This window comes from Xiphophorus couchianus, chromosome 15 (genome assembly GCF_001444195.1).
Source record: "Xiphophorus couchianus chromosome 15, X_couchianus-1.0, whole genome shotgun sequence".
Classification (NCBI taxonomy): Eukaryota; Metazoa; Chordata; class Actinopteri; order Cyprinodontiformes; family Poeciliidae; genus Xiphophorus; species Xiphophorus couchianus.
The window spans coordinates 13,692,059-13,714,961 of record NC_040242.1 but is presented as its reverse complement, the minus strand read 5'-3'; the positions used below and the strand labels follow the sequence as shown (position 1 = coordinate 13,714,961).

General features: G+C 38.1%; 2 protein-coding genes across 2 annotated transcripts; one reads left to right on the top strand and one right to left on the bottom strand.

Moving 5' to 3' along the window:
* Positions 1-1,348: 1,348 nt before the first annotated feature.
* On the bottom strand, positions 1,349-6,389 carry naga (N-acetylgalactosaminidase, alpha). Its single transcript, XM_028041109.1, has 9 exons — positions 6,237-6,389; positions 5,050-5,206; positions 4,700-4,840; positions 4,114-4,325; positions 3,927-4,021; positions 3,450-3,611; positions 2,411-2,608; positions 2,159-2,299; positions 1,349-2,019 (listed from the first exon to the last, which is right to left on the bottom strand). The coding sequence occupies exons 2-9, from the start codon at positions 5,202-5,204 to the stop codon at positions 1,831-1,833; spliced, it is 1,293 nt and encodes a 430-aa protein (XP_027896910.1). The 5' UTR covers positions 5,205-5,206; positions 6,237-6,389; the 3' UTR covers positions 1,349-1,830.
* A 1,021-nt stretch (positions 6,390-7,410) lies between these two features.
* adcy3b (adenylate cyclase 3b) lies at positions 7,411-22,235 on the top strand. The gene is made up of 21 exons (XM_028039844.1): positions 7,411-7,644; positions 9,095-11,947; positions 12,592-12,741; positions 13,691-13,830; positions 13,944-14,055; positions 15,110-15,237; positions 15,454-15,612; positions 15,687-15,846; positions 15,959-16,066; positions 16,212-16,288; positions 16,421-16,579; positions 16,701-16,788; positions 16,928-17,044; positions 18,457-18,728; positions 18,848-18,929; positions 19,039-19,197; positions 19,792-19,938; positions 20,508-20,624; positions 20,716-20,842; positions 20,921-21,045; positions 21,396-22,235. Exons 2-21 carry the CDS (start codon positions 11,270-11,272, stop codon positions 21,576-21,578), a joined length of 3,288 nt encoding a protein of 1,095 aa, XP_027895645.1. The 5' UTR covers positions 7,411-7,644; positions 9,095-11,269; the 3' UTR covers positions 21,579-22,235.
* Positions 22,236-22,903: the final 668 nt, after the last annotated feature.

Genomic DNA, 22,903 nt, shown 5'->3' with positions numbered 1-22,903 from the left:
TTACTGAAGCAGGTTTTGATTTGCATTCCGTCTTCTTGAATTCACACCTACCATCGTTTAAAATGAATCTGATTACAAACGCAGTGCAGCTGTCCTAGTAGGATTTTCTTGAATTATGCTTCCATAACCTAACGCCATAGTTTGCAGAAAGATTAGAGGATCAAAATGTTCTCATTGTTCGGAGGCAGCAGTCAGGAGAAATACTTCCACAGGATTACATGTGTACTCTGGCGAAGTGAAGACAGTCATTATTACGTGAAGAAAAGACGGAGACGGAAAATGTGAAGCACGTCTCCAGCAGCTGTTGTGTCTGAACACGTTTAAAAGAGTTCAAGGATTTGGAAGTAAGTACATATTATTCTAGCTGCTTTTAAAACATGTGCTTATTTTTATTATATGCCTTTTTTTTATCTTACAAATTGTGTCTAAAACCGTTTCTGTGCTGCTGTCTTGGCCAGGACACTCTTGCGAGAGGGGCTTTAAAATGCAAGTGTTTATGAAATAAAATAGGAAAAAATGAATATGAGGCAATTTTGATGTTATAAAACCTTGATGATTTACCAAACTTAATGGAAAGACAATAAACTAACCAGGTGGCCAGCAAAGAAGCCAACCACAACACTGGAGGACCACCAGGACTCTCTGCCATGTAATGAATGTGTTGAATATTTAACAACAATGTTCTGTATTCTTCATTTGTATAGACCAGGGGTGGGCAACTCCAGGCCTCAAGGGCCTGTCTCCTGCAACTTTTAGATGCATCTCCACACCTGAGTCAAATAATGAGGTCATTAGCAGGACTCTGGAGAACTTGACTGCACTTAGGAGGTGATTCAGTTATTGGATTCAAGTGTGTTGGACCAGGGAGACATCTAAGATTTGCAGGACACCGGCCCTCGAGGACCAGGATTGCCCACCCCTGGTATAGACTAACGAGTATGTTTATAAGATCAGAAGGATTTTCTTTCAATGAGAAAAAAAAATCAGCACAATAGGTATTACGCTTAATACCTACTGAAATGGGTATTAAGCCCACCTATTTTAATGGGTATGCTATTAAAATATCACACCTATTTTAATTTTAGATATGCAGAGCACCACAGCCATGGGATCCAGGTATTTTAACTAGTTGTGCATCCTTTACAAAGACTTTCTTTAAGTCTGCTTTCATTTAGTTAAACTTAAACTACATTTAATATTTACACCTGGTCAACATTTCAGAAGTACACTAAAACATTTTACAGTTTACTGAATTTCACAGAAAATCCAAGTAGCAGCAGTAAAATAAGTCCTTTGGACTCCTATTCCTGAAACTTCCTGAAGGAACAAAACAATAAATCAAAGGGAGCACTTCTTAGAAAATTTCTTTTTATTCCAAAAAAATTTAGAAAATTTGACAATTTTGGCAAAACATTATTGACAACTATCTAAATATAATTCTAAAGAAAAACAATGGTGGTAATTGCATATGGCACCCATGATTCTCAGTGCTTTAGTTCCTTGAGAAAGATGATTTGCTGAAAGAAGAAAAAAAAAAAACTAGACGGAACATAATCCTGCTTTAAACAGCCTTGTATGTGAGACAATAAAATCACTATCTAGAATATAATCTCTTGTGTTTTAAGAAGACCTTATCAACCAAACCCGATTTGTTATTATAAAAATTGATATTTTACGAAAAGTTCAAATTAAACCTGAATCATTCTGAGGTAGAAAAAAACTTATGCAGAAAGATCATGTGTGAATTCAGCAAAACGTCGTTGTCGCTGACCCAGCAGGGACAATGACACCAAAGCCAAACCCCTAGAGATATTAAAAGATAGTAAAATTTCAAAAGAAGTTGTTTTGCTTTGCATCATATTTATGTCTGCGGAGTTTGTCCCCTCTGATAAACGGATGGTACTGTAGTTTGCCGGGCGCTGAGACATACCACATGACCACACCTGTTGGGTTCACTGAAACCACAAACTCAGTGGAGTCTTTCAGCACATCAATCTGGTCAGTGTAGACATCAGTGACCTTGAGAAAAAAAAAAAAAAAACAGAAAACAGAAGTGATTCATGGAAGAAAACCTCCACATTAAAAAATGTCTTCTGTCAAAGCCTAAGTTACAACCTTGTACTATTAAACGGTAAAAAACAAAATCTCTGAGACCTACCTTGTAGCTGCCAGTGGTGTAGTTGAGTTTGCTCAAGGAGGTTTCGTAGCGATAGGGCATGTCAGTACGGCGGCTGAAGAACACTAAGGCGCTGGCGTTGTTTGACAGGGGGCGCCAGAACACCTCGATGCCAGACTTCTCCTTGAAGACAGAAAGCAATTTCATTGACAATGAGACATGAAAACGCTTTTCATTGCCATATCCGTCTTATTTTCCTCACAGCCAATGCCAAAACAGCAGCACAATCCACACCTTGAGAATGCGTCTTCCCTGAATACCCAGGGGGTCCTGGTTGATGCTGATGATCATCTTGTTCTGAAGGATGCTCCGGGCTCCACTGCTGATTGTGCGAAGGTCATTGGACATGAACAGGGGAGCGGCCATGATTGCCCACAAAGCCATCTGAGAACGAGACTGGTCCATACTGAGACCAAAATCTCCGATAACCAGCTGGTGAAAGAAAAAAAAATTATCACACAATTAAGAGAGATTACATTTATTAGTAGAAATTCAGACCTTTGTGACAACCACTATGTGCCTACCTGTCATTATGAGCCTGACCGCGTTATAAATAGAGACACTGAGTTCCTAGACATTTCAGTAACCAACACGTTTCTGGACTCCAACTTTCAAACGTTCTCATGGCTCTTCAAGCAAAGTTTAAAGTATAAATACAAAAGCTGGAAATATGCAAATATGTTTATTGTGGCTATTCCCACCATAGTTAAGCTATAAATACTAAAATAACAAAAACCAAAGTCTGGAAGTAACTATCCAAACAACTTGCTAATTAATTAATTAATTAAGCAGGAAAATAAGGAACCAAGTCATTCAGTAAGTAATACTTAAGTAGGTAACTTACTTAAGTATTATAAGTAACAAACTAACAAAGTAATAAAATACTTAACTAAGCCTCTAAGTAATGACCTCTAAGTAATGACTAAGTAACTAGCTACATAATTAAGTAACTTAGGAACCAACAGCATGAGTAACTAACTAAATACTAACTAAGTATGTTTGGTTAGAGGCAGTAAAAAAAAAATAATTAAATACCAATAAGTTGCTAAAGAAGCAACTAGGTTTCTTTCTAAGCTTGTAAGAAATAAGAATGTAACTAAGTAACTTGATGAGTAACTAAGTAGCAAAATGACTAGTATATACCTACGAAACTAACTAAATATGTAACAAGAAACTGAGTAGCCCACTAAAACAAGGAACTAAGTACCGTAAGTAACAATGGATGGAAAAATAATCGGAAAACAGTAACATTTGTTAGGCCGGTGGGACAAACCATGTCAGGGTCATTCCATCTTCCAGGTCCGGCTGCAGGTGCCAGGACATCCTGGTTTTCAAAAAACCAATCAGCAATGCTCAGCACACTGCTCCAAGAGTCCTGGATGTCGCCATAGTTACGCCAAAGGTTGCAGATCTGCCCGAGCTGAGTGTAATTCACCTGAAACATCAAGAGCAATATTAAACCACCATACCATTACATACCAATTATATTTATAGAGCAAGTTATACACCCACAGGACCAAAGTGCTGTACACAATCATAAAATACAAATATGATCAATCGGTAAATTCATAATAGCAATAGTATACACAAGTAATTATAAAAATAACACAATACAGGACAACAAATTCAACATCTCAGATTATCTCAAAGGCCAAAGAAAAGAGTCATGTCTTAAGAATGCATTTAGCTCTAAAAAGTTCCCTGATTGTATTAGAACACAGTGTTCAAAACATTTGCCAATGATAAACACCTTCGGTGGAAGTCCACCCTGGTAAGCAGGCCAGCTGCAGGAGTAGCCAATGGGGCGGCCCGTTGCGTTTAAAGCCTTTGACATCAAAGGATAACCTGCCAGGAAAAAACAATAAGAGTCGATTAATATCAGATGGTGAATCACCTCTGAATTCATACCATCAAACTAATGACTCATGTTTTCTTACCCAGCTCCTGCTCAACAGCATTGGAGTAACAGCCATCAAATTTAAACATGTCCACCTCCCAGTCAGCGAATGTCTGAGCATCTATTTCAATCTTATCCACCGTCGTCCCAGGGTACCCACCGCAGGTGTGGGTGCCCATGTCCCCATAGATGCCCAGTTTGAGGCCTCTGTCATGCAAGTAGCGCGCCAGCTTATTGATTCCCCCTGGAAACCTGATTTTAACATAGAAAATTAAACATTACCTGTTGAAACTGTTGAATAAGTGCAGGTTTTCCACATTACCAACAATGCTAGTTGCTAAGGTCATGATTACACAGTCATAAGAGAGCAATATGTTCTCATGTTTTAAACAGCAGGTCAGGCACTTATCACAGCTTCCCACGGATCTCAAAGGTCATTGTTTTTATCACACTTGTTTTAATCTACTGACTCTGATTTGAAGATACCTGCAGAAAAGCTATAGACAAATGTACTTTGCTGTGATTGTGAAATTGCTGTACTGCCACTCTTTTTGTCTCATTGGCCTGGATATGATAACGTTGTTTTTACAAAAGAGCGCTCCTGTCTGAATGTGTCCAGGCTATACCTCTTAGGGTCAGCCTGCAGCCGTCCATCTTTGTCTCTGTCCATGGACGACCAGCAGTCATCTATGTTCACGTAGACGTAGCCCAGTTCCTTCCAGCCGTCCTCATACAGTCTGTCTGCCATGTCTATAAACAGATTCTCACTGGAGGGAGGAAGGACAGCAATGTTTAGCACTGACCCGAACAAGATGTACGGTTTGTAAACATCTAATGAATTAATGCTGCATTTGAATAAAATTTTCATCCACTATTACTATTAAAAGACACACTTTTCTGTTTATTTAACATTTCTTGACTGCTTCTGTGTAGTAACGTTATTTTAGGCGTGTTCATTTATTAAAAGCCTGCTTGCCTGATGCAGTTCTTTGGGTCGTTTGTGCAGTCAATGTCACAGCGGAATCGTTCCCATGCCAACCAGCCCATTGGAGGTGTTCTCATCAGTCCATTGTCAAGGGCGAAGGCAGTCATGGTGGCCACAGAGGCAAAAATGAGCACTGAGAAATGCATTCCTGAAGTGAAAAAGAAAAATCTGATGATACAGATGCTGCAGACACAGGCCTGTAAATACATGAATAAAAGAAAAACAGAAAAACCACAACTAAGAACAGAAAACTATGCATAAAATCCTTTTTGCACTTTTGTTAGGCTTCAGCTGCAAATTGTCATTGGGATTTTATGTCAGAAACCAAAACACAGGGGGAAATTGCATGGTAATCAACATTTTTCACAAATAAAAAGCTGAGCTTGCACCTTTTGTTGCAAGTCCAGCTGCTACACTTTTGGGTTTTGTCTCTACTGCCTTTTCACCTCTTGGGAAGTTTTTTTTTTTTTTTCATTTATGCTTAGAAAACAGCTGAGGCTCATTTAGATTAGAAGTCAAAGATTCTCAGTTGGTTTTAGGGCAACTTCAGCACATGCCAATGATCTAAACCATTTCATTGGCTGAATGTTAAGAACTATTGTCCTGTTTCAGGTCTTTAGCAGTCTGTAACATGTTTTCTTCAATGACAAGTTTATTTATAAAGCACCATTCACAAACAAAGTCACAAAGTGTTTTACAACATAAATCACAATTAAGTCTATAAAAAACAAGTATTGGACCATTTCATGGATGGTCCAATGAAATGGACCATTTCATTGGTCCAATTGAATAATTTTGCAAGAACAGTACATGCAATGTGCTGGATTGCATCAACATCAAACAGCTATTTACACATCGAAGGTGTGATGATATTTTCTAGGTGTGTTTTACCTTGACAGACACCTTAAACCTCGTGAGTCTCAGCTGACTGGGAGCAGCCAGCAACACCAACTTGCTGAGTGACAATTTTCATTGTGATGTGTTTCATTGTGATCTGGCCATGAAAAACTTTTAATTTTGTAGTGTAAGTCTAAATACTGTGGCAAAAAAACAACACTGCGCAATAGTTGCACTTATTTATTTAATCAATAATATTTTGGGAAGTAATGTGGACAAAAATAGCTATACATTCGCGTTATAACATTTTTTTAAGAATGAAAGTAAAACTATAAACTTACTGTTGCGCCAAGGCCAGTGTCGATATTCTTCTTATTTTGGTTTCTGCTTTAGTCTTCACTTTGCTCAGAAGTTAAGTGTCTAAAAAACGCGAGGCACAGAAGCATCAGTTATCCGGAGTCGAGTCTATAAACACGGAAGTGGTACTCGCATGACTCCTGCTGTCAGGTGACAATACACCGGAAGTTAGAACAAGAGAGACGGGACGTTGCTTTTTAATGTTTATTATAACAAATCGACACAAAACAAGCTTTGTCAAGCGGTATTTGAAGTAAGATAGATACTTTTCATTAAGATAATTTTTCGAAATTTAAAAAGCATAAAAAATTTACTTTCCTTATTGAATTGGAATAAAATAATATAAAACAGGATCATTTTATATTATTATTATTATTATTATTTTTAAAACATAAACAAAATTCATTGTCCTTTTTTCTTTTCTTTTTGCTTGCTTGCTTGTTTTGTTTTTGGTTTTCCTTAATACTTGTGAAAACCAAAAACGACATTCTCCCAATCTAAAACAAAATTCTTACATGATAATGTAAACTATGCTATAATACTATGAAACGACAATCGTTTCCTCAACTTTTTAGTATGGCTAGAGAGAGAAAAACGATGAGAAATAGTTTCAAGGTAGAAGTCACTAATAATTTATATCAACGTCCTTTTTCAGAGTTTGCATGTAGTGGCATCTAGAAGTATTGCGTCATGAAAAGTAACCTGCGTAAATGATCGCCTTTTGAGGCAAGGTTTCATGCTTGCATTATCTATCAGCCACAGCCACAAGGTGACAAGATTTTGTTGTTTTAGTGCAAATCAAACTGATCAAACTGTGTGCAAAATGAGGAATCAAATCACTTTGTTGCTTTTATCATGCTTGTTGTCTATTATTACTCAATTATTTTATTTTGAGGGGGGCGGGGGGGAGAGCCTATCCAACAGGGGGCGCACTAATACATGACATATTTACGAATATTTGTTTATTCATTCACTAATATTTAGCCAATAAAATTGTTTTAAACAGGTGTATGCTATAAACGTAATTAAAATGTAGGGTATGGAAATGACCGATTGGCATTATGTTGCCTGACGTGTGACGTGGTAGTTCAAATTTTATTTATTAACTTTTGACATCCTTGTTTATGTCACTGTAATGATGCTGAACATCATGAATAATCCTTTCTAAGCACGTTATTTTTATATTAACAAAGAAAATAGTTTATTGTGTTCATTGATATAAATGTGGGCAACAGTGAGGCTGTCACATGGTAAAGACGCAGGAGCTGGTATCTTTTTTCTGATTGGCTCCTCTCAACGTGAGGTCGTCTGACGCCTAACCGTGAACAGGAAGAGCTTGTAATGTCAGTGAGGTGCACACCGCTCAGGGAGAAATGGCAGAAACAAGCCTGGGTAAGATGATAACACTATCCCGAGCTTCACACACAACCTCAGACGCTGTGAAAGCTGAATATGAGATCTGTTTGGTGGCGTGTTAGCTGCAGAGCAGCAGCTGTACTGACATGGTCCACTGAAATGCTTGTTTTTCTTTTGTACAGCAGACAGACTTCCTGGTTTTAGGTTTCAGCGTGGAACTACTCAGACATATTTTACTTTCATGTTAAAGTAACAGGAACAGATCTGAACAAAATTGAAACTGGGAGATAATACAAGAATTATGGGAGGACTGCCATACTACCACAGTTTGGAACAAAATCCTTTGTAAGCGTTCTCAATGGGGTATTGATTATAGATTATCAGTTTTAGTTTAATATGTTGTATCAAAGCAGCAAAGCAGTTGTGAAATAGTTGCAAATACTTCAGTTTTACTTCACACCAGTTGTTTACCAGCTCTACCAGGGAGTCAGATGAGTGGCTTTGTTTTGAAAAGTAAGGCTTAAATCTTTACAATCAAATATCAAGTCAAGTCTCAAAACAAGATATGAAATTCCAGAGTCAATCCAATGTCCTGAACTTTCAAGTAATACCAGTTTCGAAAAATAATTAATGCCCTGTAGAAAATAGTTGTAAAAAAAATTTTTTTTTCAGACAAAAATAACCTACATAAATAAAAACTTCAATGATTTCATTCATTAAGGGCCAAAGGTTGTCCAGACTAATGATGTTTTTCTGGGTTCTGGGACAAGTTTGCATGAGCCGTCAATGGTGTTTTTGTAGTAATATTGGTAGACTTGGCCCTGCTGGTAAGACTCACCACTGTGTAATGATTTTTTCTCCATTTATGGACAATGCCTCTCATGATGATTTGCTTACTGTCCCATTTCCAAACTGATAGATGTCAAAGACTTTTTTTCTCCCCAAATTTTTTTTTCACAACACTGCATATTAGCTCTGCCACATAACACCATTATTAGATACTTGAGGACTTTCATTATTGAGATAACAATCTCATTCAAATATCATGCATTTTTATCTTTCTGATATTGATGCAAAACCGTTTATGCCATGAATAAATATCCGTTTTATCCGTCTGTTCAAATGAAAAAAAAATGTCTCTTTGTTATCTGGGACCTTTGTCTATAAATAGATCTGATTCAAATGAAAATTATATTTAAACCACTTAATGAAGACTCTAAATATGTTTATGAATCTTCTGTTTAACCAGTGGGTAAATCTTTTGCTTGAGCAGTTACTGTAGGTCTCTGCTTAATTTATTTATTTATTTATTGAAATTCATCAATAAAATTTCAAAACATATTGTTAACAGATCTATTGAGGGGGTTGTTGTAAGCATAATAACTTTATACCTTTTCCATAAAGTAGTTCTGAATAGCATGTACATTTTAAGATGTAAATTAAATAGTAGTTTGAATACTATTAAATGACTGGATTTTGTCTGTAGGTGCCTTCCGTGTGGTGAAGACCCTCCTCGGAGGTACAACAGCTGGTTTTGTGTTCGGACAAGCTGCCTCATATGCAGTCAAGCCCTCTCTGACTGAAGACGTCACTCTGCTGAACGCTGCCACTCGAGCTGCTGGACGTGCTGGTTCAACCGGTGTAGCGGTCGTGGCAGCATGCCTCATGTTTACATCAGCACTCCTTTCTCTTGGACTGGGTTTCCTCCTCAGTGCCATGGTGCTGAAGCTGCTCAATAAAGCAGGTGTGACCCTGCCTTGGTTGATAGGAGCCATGTCCGGGGCATCAGTCGCATTGGGTGCAGTCGTCACCGGAGGGTTGGAGGGTATCATACCACCTTGGATCTACATCATGGTTCAGGGCACTCTGGTTCTTATCGTGTACTCATACTCCAACATCAATGACATGACAACAGCTCTGTTAATCATCTTCACCACTCTGTACGCCAGTGTTATATTTGGACGATTGGGCGCCATTCTTGGGTTCTTCTGTATGGGACTGAGCATTATCGTTCTCTTTGCTCTACGACGAACTCTAACAGCAAGGTCACCACCAAAACCAGAATCTAAAACCAGGTGCAAATTGTTGGAGAGGATCTTCTTCTACTCTGTTTTTGTGGCAATTTGGGGGTTTTTTGTTGGTTTGGGTTCAGGTGGGGCAGAAGAAGGCACAAAAACACAAGTGATTTTAATGCTACAATCAGTCCTTTGGGTGGGATTTCTGTCTGTGGGACTGTTGGGGGCTGGCCTGGGAACTGTGGCCACGGTTGGACTGGGGCCAGAGGTGGCTGGAAAGGTTGGTGTGGGAGCTGTGGTAGTAACATCAATAGCTTTGAAAGCTGTTGTACTTTTGAGCTCTGCTCTAGGACTGAGAAGCTGCTCCGGAGCAGCTTTAGGAGCAACTACAGCTGCAGGAGTGTCACTGGGTGCTGCGAGTGTTGCAGCAAAGCAAACATTTAGGTCTAGGAATTCAACATTGGTACTTTTAGGTTCCGTTATCTTGGGTGTACTTGTAGCCCTCAAGGTTCCAGGACTGACATCAACACAGCTGACAACATCTGAACTGATAACAGTGACATTCACTGCAGTAGGGGCATTCATCTTGGGTGCACCAAAGAGCCCATTCCACACTAAGGTGAATCTACAGCAGGGGCTTCTCACAGGAATGGAGCTAATTAAAGGAATCGGCATGGAGACGGTCACTGCAGCAGCGGCGCCTATTGGAGCCGGAGCTCTGGGGGCCGCAGCATTAGGCACGGCAGCTCTGGGGACGCTGGGGACCGTAGGAGTTCTGGTGGCTATAGTGCTGGCTTTGGGAAGCGCTCTCAGTGGTATGCTAGGAAAATCACCATCAACAACCAACACACACAGAGACTGAATGACAACTGAGTTTACATCTGTTTCTACAACTGGAGTCAAACTCCAGCATGTTGCTGCTGCTGGTGTTTTTCCAACAAAGAGGAATGATAATATTTTTTGTTTTGTGTAGATATTTTGTATTTGTGTCTCATAAGAACCATATAGTTTTGTCCACCAGTAAACATTGGTATTTGTGTCCTTTTCAGGACTTAAATTATTTTCTGTAACATGATGGAGAATTAATAAAAACCCTTTTTTTTGTCATATGGCTTAATGAGACCCCCTCTTCTGTCTTTTTCTCACTTCTGCGCACATCACATTTCCCAAGACATGACTGTGAGACTTTAGTGTCATCTTAACAACAGTACCAGAGGATTAGCTGTTTACCAGTGGGAGATGTTAGGGGTGGGAGGTAACACAGGACTTATCGGAGCACAGAAGAGCACCAGAGAAGTGATTCTGGTTTTTAGATACAACCTTGTAATGCCGTTTAACCATTTTGAACATGCATTACTTTCACATTGGTAGCTGCACATGGCTCCTTTCTACTGCAAATTCAACAGGATTTGGATTCTGCAGGCCATATTTTCACTATGAAGTTTTAGCTTGTGAAGAACAAGAATAATCAAATGAACCTAAATGTCATAAAAGGTAAGAACCTTTCATGATGCGTTTATATTCACCCAGGGACTGATTTTTTTTTTTTTCTTTTCATACATTTGATGGAAACTTTTGCATCTTTTCAAAGGATTTTACAATACATTTGGGAATACCGTCGGAGAAACCAAATGGATTACCTTTAAATGAACAGCATGTCTGTGGACCGTGTCAATACAACAAACACAGAGCACTCCACCGAGTGCTCTGCAGAGTATTCAGGACCGGCTCCCAGTGATCCGAGCCATACCCGGGATGTGGCTGTCCTCCAGTCTGGCTGCTGCCGCTGCCTGCCCCGGTCATTGCGACTTACCTTTACCCCTAGGTCCTTGGAGAGCCTTTACCAGAACTACTTTCGTAGGCAGAGAGAAGAGAACCTGCTGGTCTTGGTGTTATTTGCAGCCCTCTTCAACAGCTTCATTATCATTATGTGTGCGGTGGTGTACACCGAGGACAAGCTGGCCATGGTGGTGGTCGCCGTTGTGGGGCTGGCAGTGGATGTAGTTCTCTACCTGCTCTGCTGGTTCCAAAAACTCCCTACATCCCCTATGGCAAGAAGAGCGGTGCCATATGTGCTGTGGCTGATGGTCACCATCCATGTCTTATGTTATATGGGACTGAACTTCAAGCGATTCTCTGATGCAAGCGACTCTGTGGGCTGGCAGGCTTTCTTCAGTTTCTCCAGCTTTTTGACTTTACCGCTGAATTTGGTGCCCCTTGTCCTCCTCGCAACGCTCTCCTCTGGGATACACACCCTGACACTGGGGGTCACCGTGGCTCAAAGGTTTGGGGATAATCTTCAAGGGGCCATGCTGGTGAGACAGGTAAAGAAATGCAGGTGTCACAAAAGGTCACAGTTGAACTGGGACAAGAGAGAAATAAAATGTCAACAATTTAGAAATGACATATTTCACAAAACAGCAGCTCCTACTGAAACTTTGCAAGTCTCAATGTGTTTGATGTCACGGTAAATTGCATGACAAAACTGTTAGAAAAAGACATAAATAAAAACTGATTTGATTTCACAGATAAAATCATGCTTAAGAGCTCAACTATTATCTTGAAGATCTCTAGAGTTTTGAAGACCACAGAAATATCTATGGTAGGCCAGATTTGGCCAGCGGGCCTTAAGTTTGACACATACTCTAATAGTAATATGGCAGTGTGACCAAGACTCGACAGTGAAAGACAAAAGTAGTCACTTTAAGAACTTTCCTTTCCATACCTGCGTCTGTAGATGTTGCATGACTCTGTGTTTATTTGTTATTTGTAATATTTCATTGATAAAAACTGTAATATACCCTAGTACACACTGCATTTATCGTTCATCAACAATATATATGACTCTCACATTTCGGAGTTCTTCAATATTTAGCTGAAAGCAGCAAATTATCATATTATTACAGACAAAGAGTGGAGATCACCTAACTACAGGAAGAAAAATGTGGCATTTCCTCTTTTTCTTCAGCTGCTGGCCAATGTGATGCTGTACCTGTGTGCAGCCATGGTGGGTGTGATGTCATTTTACATGGCCGACAGGAAGTACAGAACAGCGTTTTTGGAAGCTCGTCAGTCTCTGCAGGTTAAACTGACTCTGGAGGACCAGAGCACCCAGCAGGTAAGATGACTCAGGAGAACAATGTGACTTTCACTCTTCAGGAGACCTAAACTAACCTTAGCCACTGTTTTCCCTCCTAATCGAAACCTATCATGCATCCTAATATTGTGACCTTAACTGACATGCAGTATAACTGTTTACATCATAGAGACATTCTTTATGCACTTTCCCATGAACCTACACCCAAATAGATAAGATGACAGAACGCCCTGTGCTCCTTAATTGCTCTGTGTTTTCCTCTGCTGCTGGCTAATAGGCCGTTGTTTTCATCTGTGGATCAGTCATCAGGGACTTGTAAAAATAATGTCATCTTAGCTGTTGGGCAATAAATGCAGATATGTTTTGTGTCTCTTGGGCAACATACCACTTAAGCTCACTATCTGGTTAGCTTATCAAATATTTATTTTAACTCAGCTTTACAATTTTACATTTAGTACTGCGTTTTGTTTCTGTTGCATCTACTTATGTAGAAATGTCAAAGCATGTTTATATGTTAGAATGGCCTACTCAGAATCCAGTGAATACAAGTGCTTATCACAATTTTTATTTATTATTTTTTATTTTGTAAAAATATTTGAAAACCATGTTATTTTTTTTCTTCCTCTTCACAACTATGCAATACAATACATTGCACTATTTTGTTGGTCTGTAACATAAAATCTCAATAAAATTCTTGAATGTTGAAATTTGTGAAGCTAATTGAAAAACATTTAAACTTTAACAGAGCTGTCTTTCTTGTTGTTTAAAAAAATAGAGAGTTGCAAACAAAATCCCAAATAACATGTTAAGTGATAAAAATAAAAGAGATAAGAAATATGTCAGCTTCACCAAACCTGACCAGAATATTTTCATAACCACTGATTAATAGCTTTATATGTTGGGCTCTCAGAAGTCTTTTTCTGCTTCATGTTAATTGAACACACACACCTTTCCCTTTCCCCCCATGTAGGAGGAACTGTTGCTCTCCATCCTGCCAAAGCATATTGCAGATGAGATGCTGCAGGGCATGAAGAACCAGGCCAATCAGAACGAGGTCCAGCAGCAGCAGCAGTTCAACACCATGTACATGTACCGCCATGAAAACGTCAGGTCTGGATCACAAAATTAGCTTTAATGCTACACAAGAGTTGTGATTTTTGTAAGTGAAAAATGTATGCTGGAGGTCATGTTGTTTCTCCTCTATATATGCCTTTTTGTTTCAGTATACTGTTTGCAGACATTGTGGGCTTCACCCAGTTATCCTCAGCCTGTAGTGCACAAGAGCTGGTAAAGCTGCTCAATGAACTGTTTGCCCGCTTCGATAAACTGGCCTCAGTGAGTATCAGCAATGAATGAATTACCTTAATCATGTTTCGTTAGTGCTGTAAACAGTTATAAGCACCCTGCTGCCTATATTTTAAATGAATCTTTTTATGCAGTAGTATAATCTTAATCTTAAAACAATAACAAAAATTGCACTGTTAAATATAGAAAAACAATCACCTGTTGCAAAATCATCTGTATCAATAGTAATGCAGATTTCACATGAACTGTTCAGACATCTTGATCACAAAACAGTAGAATTCAAAATCTGTTGCTTTAATGGGTTGTTTTTTTTACTTTTAGTATGAAGGACTGATTTTTACTGTTTTTTGACAGGCCTTGTTACCAATACTTTCAACTTTGAGCAACAGCTAAAAAAACAGTGATCAGCAAGAAATCTTGTGCCTTTGTTCTGAGATCTTTGTTTATAGATATAGAAGTTATTCAAATTGATAGCCAGAAGGTTGTTGTTTTTTTTCTTTGTGTCTTCTTTTATGTTTCTGTTGTTATTTTGTCATGACTAAATGTTAAGACAACCAATAAATGCTATCAATGTGCCAATCAGTTTTTTGGAAGACATGTCAAAAAATAAAGCATTTTTGGTCTGAACAAAATCCTACTTCCTTCTTCGCCATCTTGTGTCCAGACTGAAATCCTAAAAAAAACTTGTAAAATTAGCCTAAAATAGGCATCCTTGATCTTTTTTTATTAGGGTTGCCAATGGCTGAATGAAAACCCAACACACAGCCAACAGAGTACAGTCATTGAAAGGTTAAATTTTGAAAATGTCAATGTCAGTGTATTATTTTAGTAGCAAGTTTTTTAATCAGAATAGAATGTACTGTGGCACACTCATTTTAATTTTTAATTGGTTGTGCATTCTCAATAGATATATCAATACAAAAAAAATCTACAAAACCCACTGAAATTTCTATTAATTTGCACAGACATAAGACGCCACGTTTACAATTATTAATACAGTTCCCTGTATTAATAATTGTTTTCTTAAGGCCCAATCTCTTTTTATAGAAACTTTTGCAAATGAAATGTTTCTATTATTGTGCAGCAACATCACCAACTGAGAATTAAGATTCTTGGAGACTGTTACTACTGCATCTGTGGTCTGCCAGACTTCAGGGAAGACCATGCTGTTTGCTCTATAATGATGGGCCTTTCAATGGTGGAAGCTATTTCGTAAGTAGTGCCTCCTTTAAAAATATGCAAAGCGAAAAAGAAAATAGCTCTGTGCTTCCCTGATATGGACATAATGTAAAAATGAACAATAAAGAGGGATAAAGTAAACATCAAATAACAGAAAACCTTGAGAGCAAATAATGAAGGTCAGGGTATTGAAGTATGGTGTGAACAGTCAAATATGTGTAGAAAATAATTCTTTCTCTATTTCAACAGGTATGTGCGTGAAAAGACAAAAACCGACGTGGACATGCGCGTGGGTGTTCACACAGGCACTGTGCTCGGTGGCGTCCTCGGTCAGAAGCGTTGGCAGTTTGATGTTTGGTCAACAGATGTCACTGTGGCCAATAAGATGGAGTCTGGAGGAATCCCTGGGTAGAAAAATAAAAATAAGATCTTACACCTAGCAGTTAAGTCCTTGTGTCTTAAAACATTTATATGCTGCACAGGAGAGTGCACATTTCCCAGAGCACTAAGGACAGTCTGCATGGGGAATTTGAGGTTGAGCCTGGAAATGGAGCAGAGAGGTGTGAGTACCTGCTGGAGAAAGGAATTGACACTTACCTGGTTCTCAAACCCAAAGAGGAAGCAAATGGACTCAATGGAACCGTAAGTTATTTTTAGCTGAAAAGAACATTGATGCTAGCCTGTAGTAAAGATGAAAATAAACAAAAGTTGGTTTTAATGTCATGTTTAAATATCCCTTTCTTTTTTACCTCAGACACCTGGGACACTGACCAGCAGAAATTCAAATCAGGTGATCAATACAACAATAACCAATGGGAGCACAGTCTCCCCTCAGTCAATGCTGACTAGCCCTAAACAGGAGGTAAATAAAATTGTATGTCTGATTTTTTTGTTGCAAAGACTAATGTTGTACTCAACCTAGGCATTAGAATAATTGAAAAATCTATTAGATAACTTAATAACCTTATATGCACATTTGATTTCTGTTTTGTTGCAAACAATCTTAGAGAAATAAAATGGCTGATGAACAAGCTATCAACAGACGACTGCAGCAGGAACTTCTGGACAGAGAGTCTCAGCAAATGTAAGATGTGTCATCAATTATTTGGTGAACTTTAAAAGCAAACATCTGGTATATTTGTCCTCCCTATGTGGGTGCCATTTTTTATGCATCATTTTCCAGTATTTGGTGTTGAGTTGTGTTGTTTTGAAACAGAATGAAGGATCAAATCAATCCCGTTTCACTGCGGTTTGTGGATGGAAAGTTGGAGGAGCACTACTCCTCAGAGAAGGAGAAGAGAAGTGGTGCGGCCTTCAGCTGCTGTGTCATTGTGCTCTTTTTCATCACAGCAATGGAAGTGTTTATTGACCCGTTGTGAGTTGGTGTTTAATCACTGAATATTGTTGCAAGTATCTAATTCTCAATTTATTTGGAACTTATGAGAATTCATTTTCTTTTGTAGTGATTATAATTGTTTCATGTGTTCTTTACCCAGGTTGGTTGTGAACTACGTGACTCTCGCTGTTGGGCAGCTGTTGTTGCTTATTCTCACAGTTTGCTCCCTAGCTGCAATCTTTCCTAGGGTGGGAAATTAAGCATTAATCTATTAATCATTCTTAACCACTAGCCTGTTTATTTTTTTATGCTTTAAAGACAAATTAAAAGTGTATTTTCAATTTTTCCATTTCTTGATTTGTGTTATTTATGGTTTGCTTGTTACAGATGTTCTCTAAAAGGTTGGTTTCCTTCTCAATGTGGATCGACCGCACGCGGTGGGCTCGGAACACGTGGGCCATGGCAGCCATATTTGTTCTAACCATGGCCGTAATAGCCGACATGGTAAGACTAAAGAACATCTTGACAAACGCAGAATCTTTGTGAATGCTGACTGTTGCAATCAAAGGAATGAATCCGTTTTATGTTGTACACTTTTATCTCCATTTATTCAGAGCTGAAAGATTTCACCATTCCAAGCGGTTGTATTGTGTGTGTTGATTTCTATTAGTGAGTTTCCACTTTCCTATCATCAGGTATCACTGCCTGCTACACTTTTCACTGCATGCTCCCAGCGGAGTCCATTAGCTATCTGTCTCGCTGCCTGGTGCCTAATTTGTCACAGCCTCACAGGGAAACCTGCTACACACACTGCTGAGTTTTGTCACGTAGATGCAGAATGATCCTTCATTTTTGTGTCAGGCATGGATGACAGTCCATCTTCAAAGAGCCCCTAAAATCATGTACCTTTTATTTCCTCAAAAAGTGCACCAATGTGTATGTAATGTTGCAACTTGATTTAGAATTTGCTATGGGGCAATACCAGATATTGTACAATATTAACATTTTGAAGCCTAAACACTAGGCTTCAAAATACTTTACAAATTGGGGCAAGAAACTTAAACGGTTGAATGTATTTTTCAATGACTTCTCAGAAGCAGGACAACCCCAATGGAAAATGCAATGGGAGACATAAATGTAAACACAGATTTGATCTTTTTGCAAAAAAAATAAATTAATTAATTAATAATAATAATAATAATAATAATAATAATAATAATAATAATAAAACAAATTAAATAAGAGCTATTTATAACATTTATCTAATCAAGATATTCTCATTTAGATCGGGACAGCTGGGCAAGGGAGCAGCAACATAAATACATTACATTTATCAACAAAAGATGAAAGATATTAAGAATTGTTTCTATTAAAATCACTTTCACACAAATGAGGTGGATTCCAACAATTTTGCAGTAGCTAAATTTGTTATTTAGTTCATACATTTGATGCCAAAAACCTAAATACTTTCTCATCTAGTTAAGTTGTTACATTACTGATGTAATCGCAGATTGTAAGTTTCACATTTATTTGTTAAAAGGTATGTCGCAACAGCAGGGATAACATCCAAAATGGCTTTGTATGTAAACACATACCAGTGACTAAGGTCTAGGGAGGTAATTACCTTTTCCACAGGGTAAAGAAATAAGCTCATTATCCCATAACTACTTGTTGTGAAATCATGTCCCAAGTAAAACTTACTGGCAATGAAGTTTTTAATTCACTTCCACAGTTTTATTTTTTCAATTCGATTTTTTAAAAACTATTTAATGTCTTTCTGACAGTATTTTAGCTTGTAACATAAAAAATATAAAGTAATTAGTGTCAGATGTTGTAATGTTTTTCAGTACAATTTTTATATGACTTAACACCCATTACTCCTGTTGTCAGTGTTCTTTGTATCTTTGATTTTTCAGCTAAGTTGTGTCCCACCTTCACTGAGGCTCTTTAACAGTACCTTTGGCCCGATGCTGGAGTCTCTTGGCGACCGAGGCTGTGCAGAAAATCCAAAGTATTACAGCTTCATGGCTGTGATGTCACTCATCGCAACCGCCATGTTGGTTCAGGTCAGCCACCTGATCAAACTGGGCCTCATGGTGTTAGTTGTCACAGCAACAGGAGCAGTAAATATCTACAGCTGGAGTGACCTATACGACTTGTATGATTTTATACAGTTTGCCTCCTACAGGTAAGGAAGAGGGGAATATTGATACAAGACTTTTTTGCCTGTTCCTGCATTTTGCTATGGATGTTTAGTGGTGTGTGCACGTGTCATTTCTAATGTTGGCCCTCTCCATGTATTTTCAGAACATCCATAGTGCCATCAAAGTATCTCATGACAATGATGATTATTATCATGATGATAAGCTTTTACTTCTTTGCTCGCCATGTGAGTAAAACTAGGGGAACATTTAATGACACTTTCACTACTGATTTCAAAATATTCTTGTTTTATGAGAAATACAAATACAAGTCCTATCAAACTTGTATTTGTGTAGCTGGAGCGTCAGTCGAGGAAGCTGTTCTTGTGGAAGATTGGGGTTCATGACCAGAAGGAGAGGGTGTTCGAGATGAGGCGCTGGAACGAGGCACTGGTGACCAACATGCTGCCAGAGCATGTGGCCAAACACTTTCTGGGTACTAAAATGAGAGATGAGGTACAAATCAAGCCAAGTCAAGTCCACGTTGATTTCCAAAGCACATTTAAAACAACAATATAACAAAATAGTTGATCAAAGTGCTGCTCAAGGTGTAACTCATCACTATCATAACAATAAAAAAATAAAAAGTTGAATAAACGAATAACAGTACCTTTGGCCCGATGGTACTGGTACAAACTGCTACACAGAATATGTGTTGAAGATTACAAGGTTCCTTGCAACTGAATGTGTGTAAGAATCTAATGAATCAATGGCATGATGGATCTGAGTTGTTTGCTTACAACAAAATTAACAGATCAGTTTAATAGAAATAAATGAAAGTACATTTTTTTTAAAATGCATGCATCCTGCAATGCATACAAACCATTTGGGAAAATAACATGTTTGTTTTTACCTACATTGTGTTTTTTGCCATTCTTTTGAAATGCAATCAATGTGTCATGAGAGTTTAGATTCTATTACTATGCAATCCATTGCATTTCAGTGCCATCTTGTGGTTTGTTCCATAATTACATAATCTTCTGAAATATAGAAATATCCATTATCATAAAAGTCAGCACAAGCTACTTTAATGTAATTATTTTGTTGCAGGAGCTGTACAGTCAGTCTTATGATGAAATTGGTGTGATGTTTGCCTCCATTCCAAACTTTTCTGATTTCTACACTGAAGAGGGCATCAACAACGGAGGCATCGAGTGTCTCAGGATCCTCAATGAAATCATTTCCGATTTTGACAGTGTGAGTTGTGGCGTCCTATCATAATGGACATGAATGATCGGTTTGCATTTTTTTTTCCCCGTAGTGCAAAAACGTTTTTACTTGCACAGCTAAACAATTCAAATGACCTCTACCATTTATGCTAAGAGAGGTTAAATGTCAGGATTTAAGTATTTCACAGCCTTGGAGATGGATACAGGCAGATTCTCTGGAATGTGTTGTGAGATACTTATCCAAATATTAATGTGTATGTGTTTATTTAGTTATCCTGGATTATGGCACATCCTATCCCACATATTAAAACATCATTTATGTTGTGCGGTCCTTTCACCATGGAAAAAAAAGGCTTTTGAAATGCACTATCAAAAACCTAAAATAATTATTACATTCAGACCATTGTCGAATGAATGTAACGATGTGATCAGAACTATATTAAAAATGTTTTTTGTACCCTGCAACAATGCAATGATAAAGGGGAATAGTCATCGAATGAGGGAACAGATGGATGGATAGATGGGTGAATGGATAGATTGATTGTTGTTTTTGTAAAACTTAAATTAAGAATAGCAAATACCTCTTTTGTTCACCAGTTATTGGACCGAGATGAGTTCAGGTGTATCACAAAGATCAAGACGATAGGAAGCACATACATGGCTGCCTCTGGACTAACGCCCGAAAGCAACACCAACGGATATGGCAGCCGAAAGGTGTGATCCTATCTCGTTTTATCTACATACTTCAATTTGTGCCACACAAAGTGATATTAACACAACAAAGTTGCATTCTGTTGTTTCACAGCCAGAAGACCAGTCGCTCATTGAACGCTGGCAGCACCTGTCTGGGCTGGCAGATTTTGCCCTGGCCATGAAGGTCACTCTTGATAACCTCAACAAGCAATCCTTCAACAACTTCATGCTACGGATTGGTCAGTGAACCTGGAAGACGGTGCCTCTCTTTTTGAGTTTTTGCACATGTTACGATCTTTTCATGTCGATTCCTTCAGGTTTGAATAAAGGAGCTGTTCTGGCTGGAGTAATTGGAGCCCGTAAACCTCACTATGACATCTGGGGTAACACAGTCAATGTGGCCAGTAGAATGGAGTCAACTGGAGTGATGGGCAACATCCAGGTAGCTTAAACATAGACAGACATCTTTATATGTTGAATGGGAAAATTGACTTTCAAATTATCTTTACCACCCACCATTTCCCTAACCTTTAACCGTCATTTCTAAATGTCAAATATTAACAATCCTAACCGTAAAGCTAAATCTAGACCCTTAAATATTTCTTTATGTATGAGTAACCACAATCTAAATACCATTTTGAAGAAAACACTGATAAGTTTTTTCTGGTTTTATAAACTCCCATTGCCATACATAGTGACAACTGAATAAACCAATGCAACAGTCTGTAAGTTTGAAAGTTTTAGGTTCTCAGAGTAGCATCCATGTAAATATTTGTCCTGTTTTGCCATCAGGTGGTGGAGGACTGCTATGACATCCTGAAGGAATATGGCTTCCGCTTCATTCGAAGAGGGCCCATATTTGTCAAGGGAAAAGGAGAGCTGCTTACCTTTTTCATGAAAGGGAAAGACAAGTCTAGAGGCAAAGCAGGTCCGGGAACAACTGCTCTTCCGCACCAAGTAGAGGACCTTTCCTGACTTTTTTCACCTGCATATTTCAATTAACATGCAAACCGATTTCAGGGCAATAATAGCTTTGCTCCACTTTTCTTGTACACAGTTGTTTTTCAGCATGTTTTTATAAACTCTGCCACTCATGTTAGCAGCAAAAAAGTACAGAAACCAATAAATTCAAATGCCACTGCACAATAATCATGACTATTAAAAAACTGCATTAAATTTTTGCAAAGTAATGCAATAGGTCCCACACTGATGACATCAGAACAAACAAACCTATGGTCTTTTCTAAATAGTGCCAAGAAACATAGGTGACATTCTCAAATAAAAGAAACACTTTTCCATTTTCTTTGTGTAAATGTAGCATGTAGAATCCGTTTGGAAACATCAATTGATGCAGGAATGAATTTTTTTTGTTAGGTGAACACAGAGCTTGCCTTACTCTCACCAATGACATAAATGCCTAATTATTATTTTTTTATTTGTTGATATTAAGGAGCGTGATGTCATCATACTCCACATTTAAGTAAAACACAAAGATATCTAAGAATGCCGCAAGAGTCAGAATGTAAATCTGTGTTTATAATTTTATGGATGTATGTAACAAACATGTAGCATACTTTGTTTTACCTTGTGGTTAATTACATTGCATTTACACTTTTAATAAATTATATTTAGGCTTTGTGTTTCAAATTATTTTACAATGTTTTGAATGTTGTGCCAATGTAAGTGGCATCCTAGTTAATGAAAACTACCGGTAGTTACTAAACCAGAGGGATTGCTTTATTTACTGAAATTATTCATATTTAGAGCTTTTTTTTTCTTTAAAATTGAACTAATCAGAATCAAAACCCCATTCAAGTGGATAAATACATATACACCAAAACATACAAAAAAACAAAACAAAAAAAAAACATGGGCAGTTGAGGCAATAAATATAAAATAGTGACTCCTCCAGACTGTTTCACACCAAACCTGTTACCTGATACTGACTCACTTCTACCCTGGAAAGGATAGATGGGATCTTCATGATGCTAGAGCGGCCTGATGCTTTTTTCATAACTTATCCAAGGCATGATGTTTAAACACCACAGAGTTTGTGTAGCAGGGCAACAGTCTTCATCTCATCTAAACTATACTTGCTCAGCCACTGTATTCAAAATAGAGAAAGTAAAAGGTTAAGTGTCAGAGTCATAGTAAGGATTCAAACCCTAGTAGATTCTGGCTAACTGTTCAATTGGGCATAATACCTCATATTGCAATTGTAAGAGTAGCCTGCACAATTTATTATGTGTAGGAACTGAATCCCAAACATCATCTAATATTGAAAAGTTAATCATATCTCC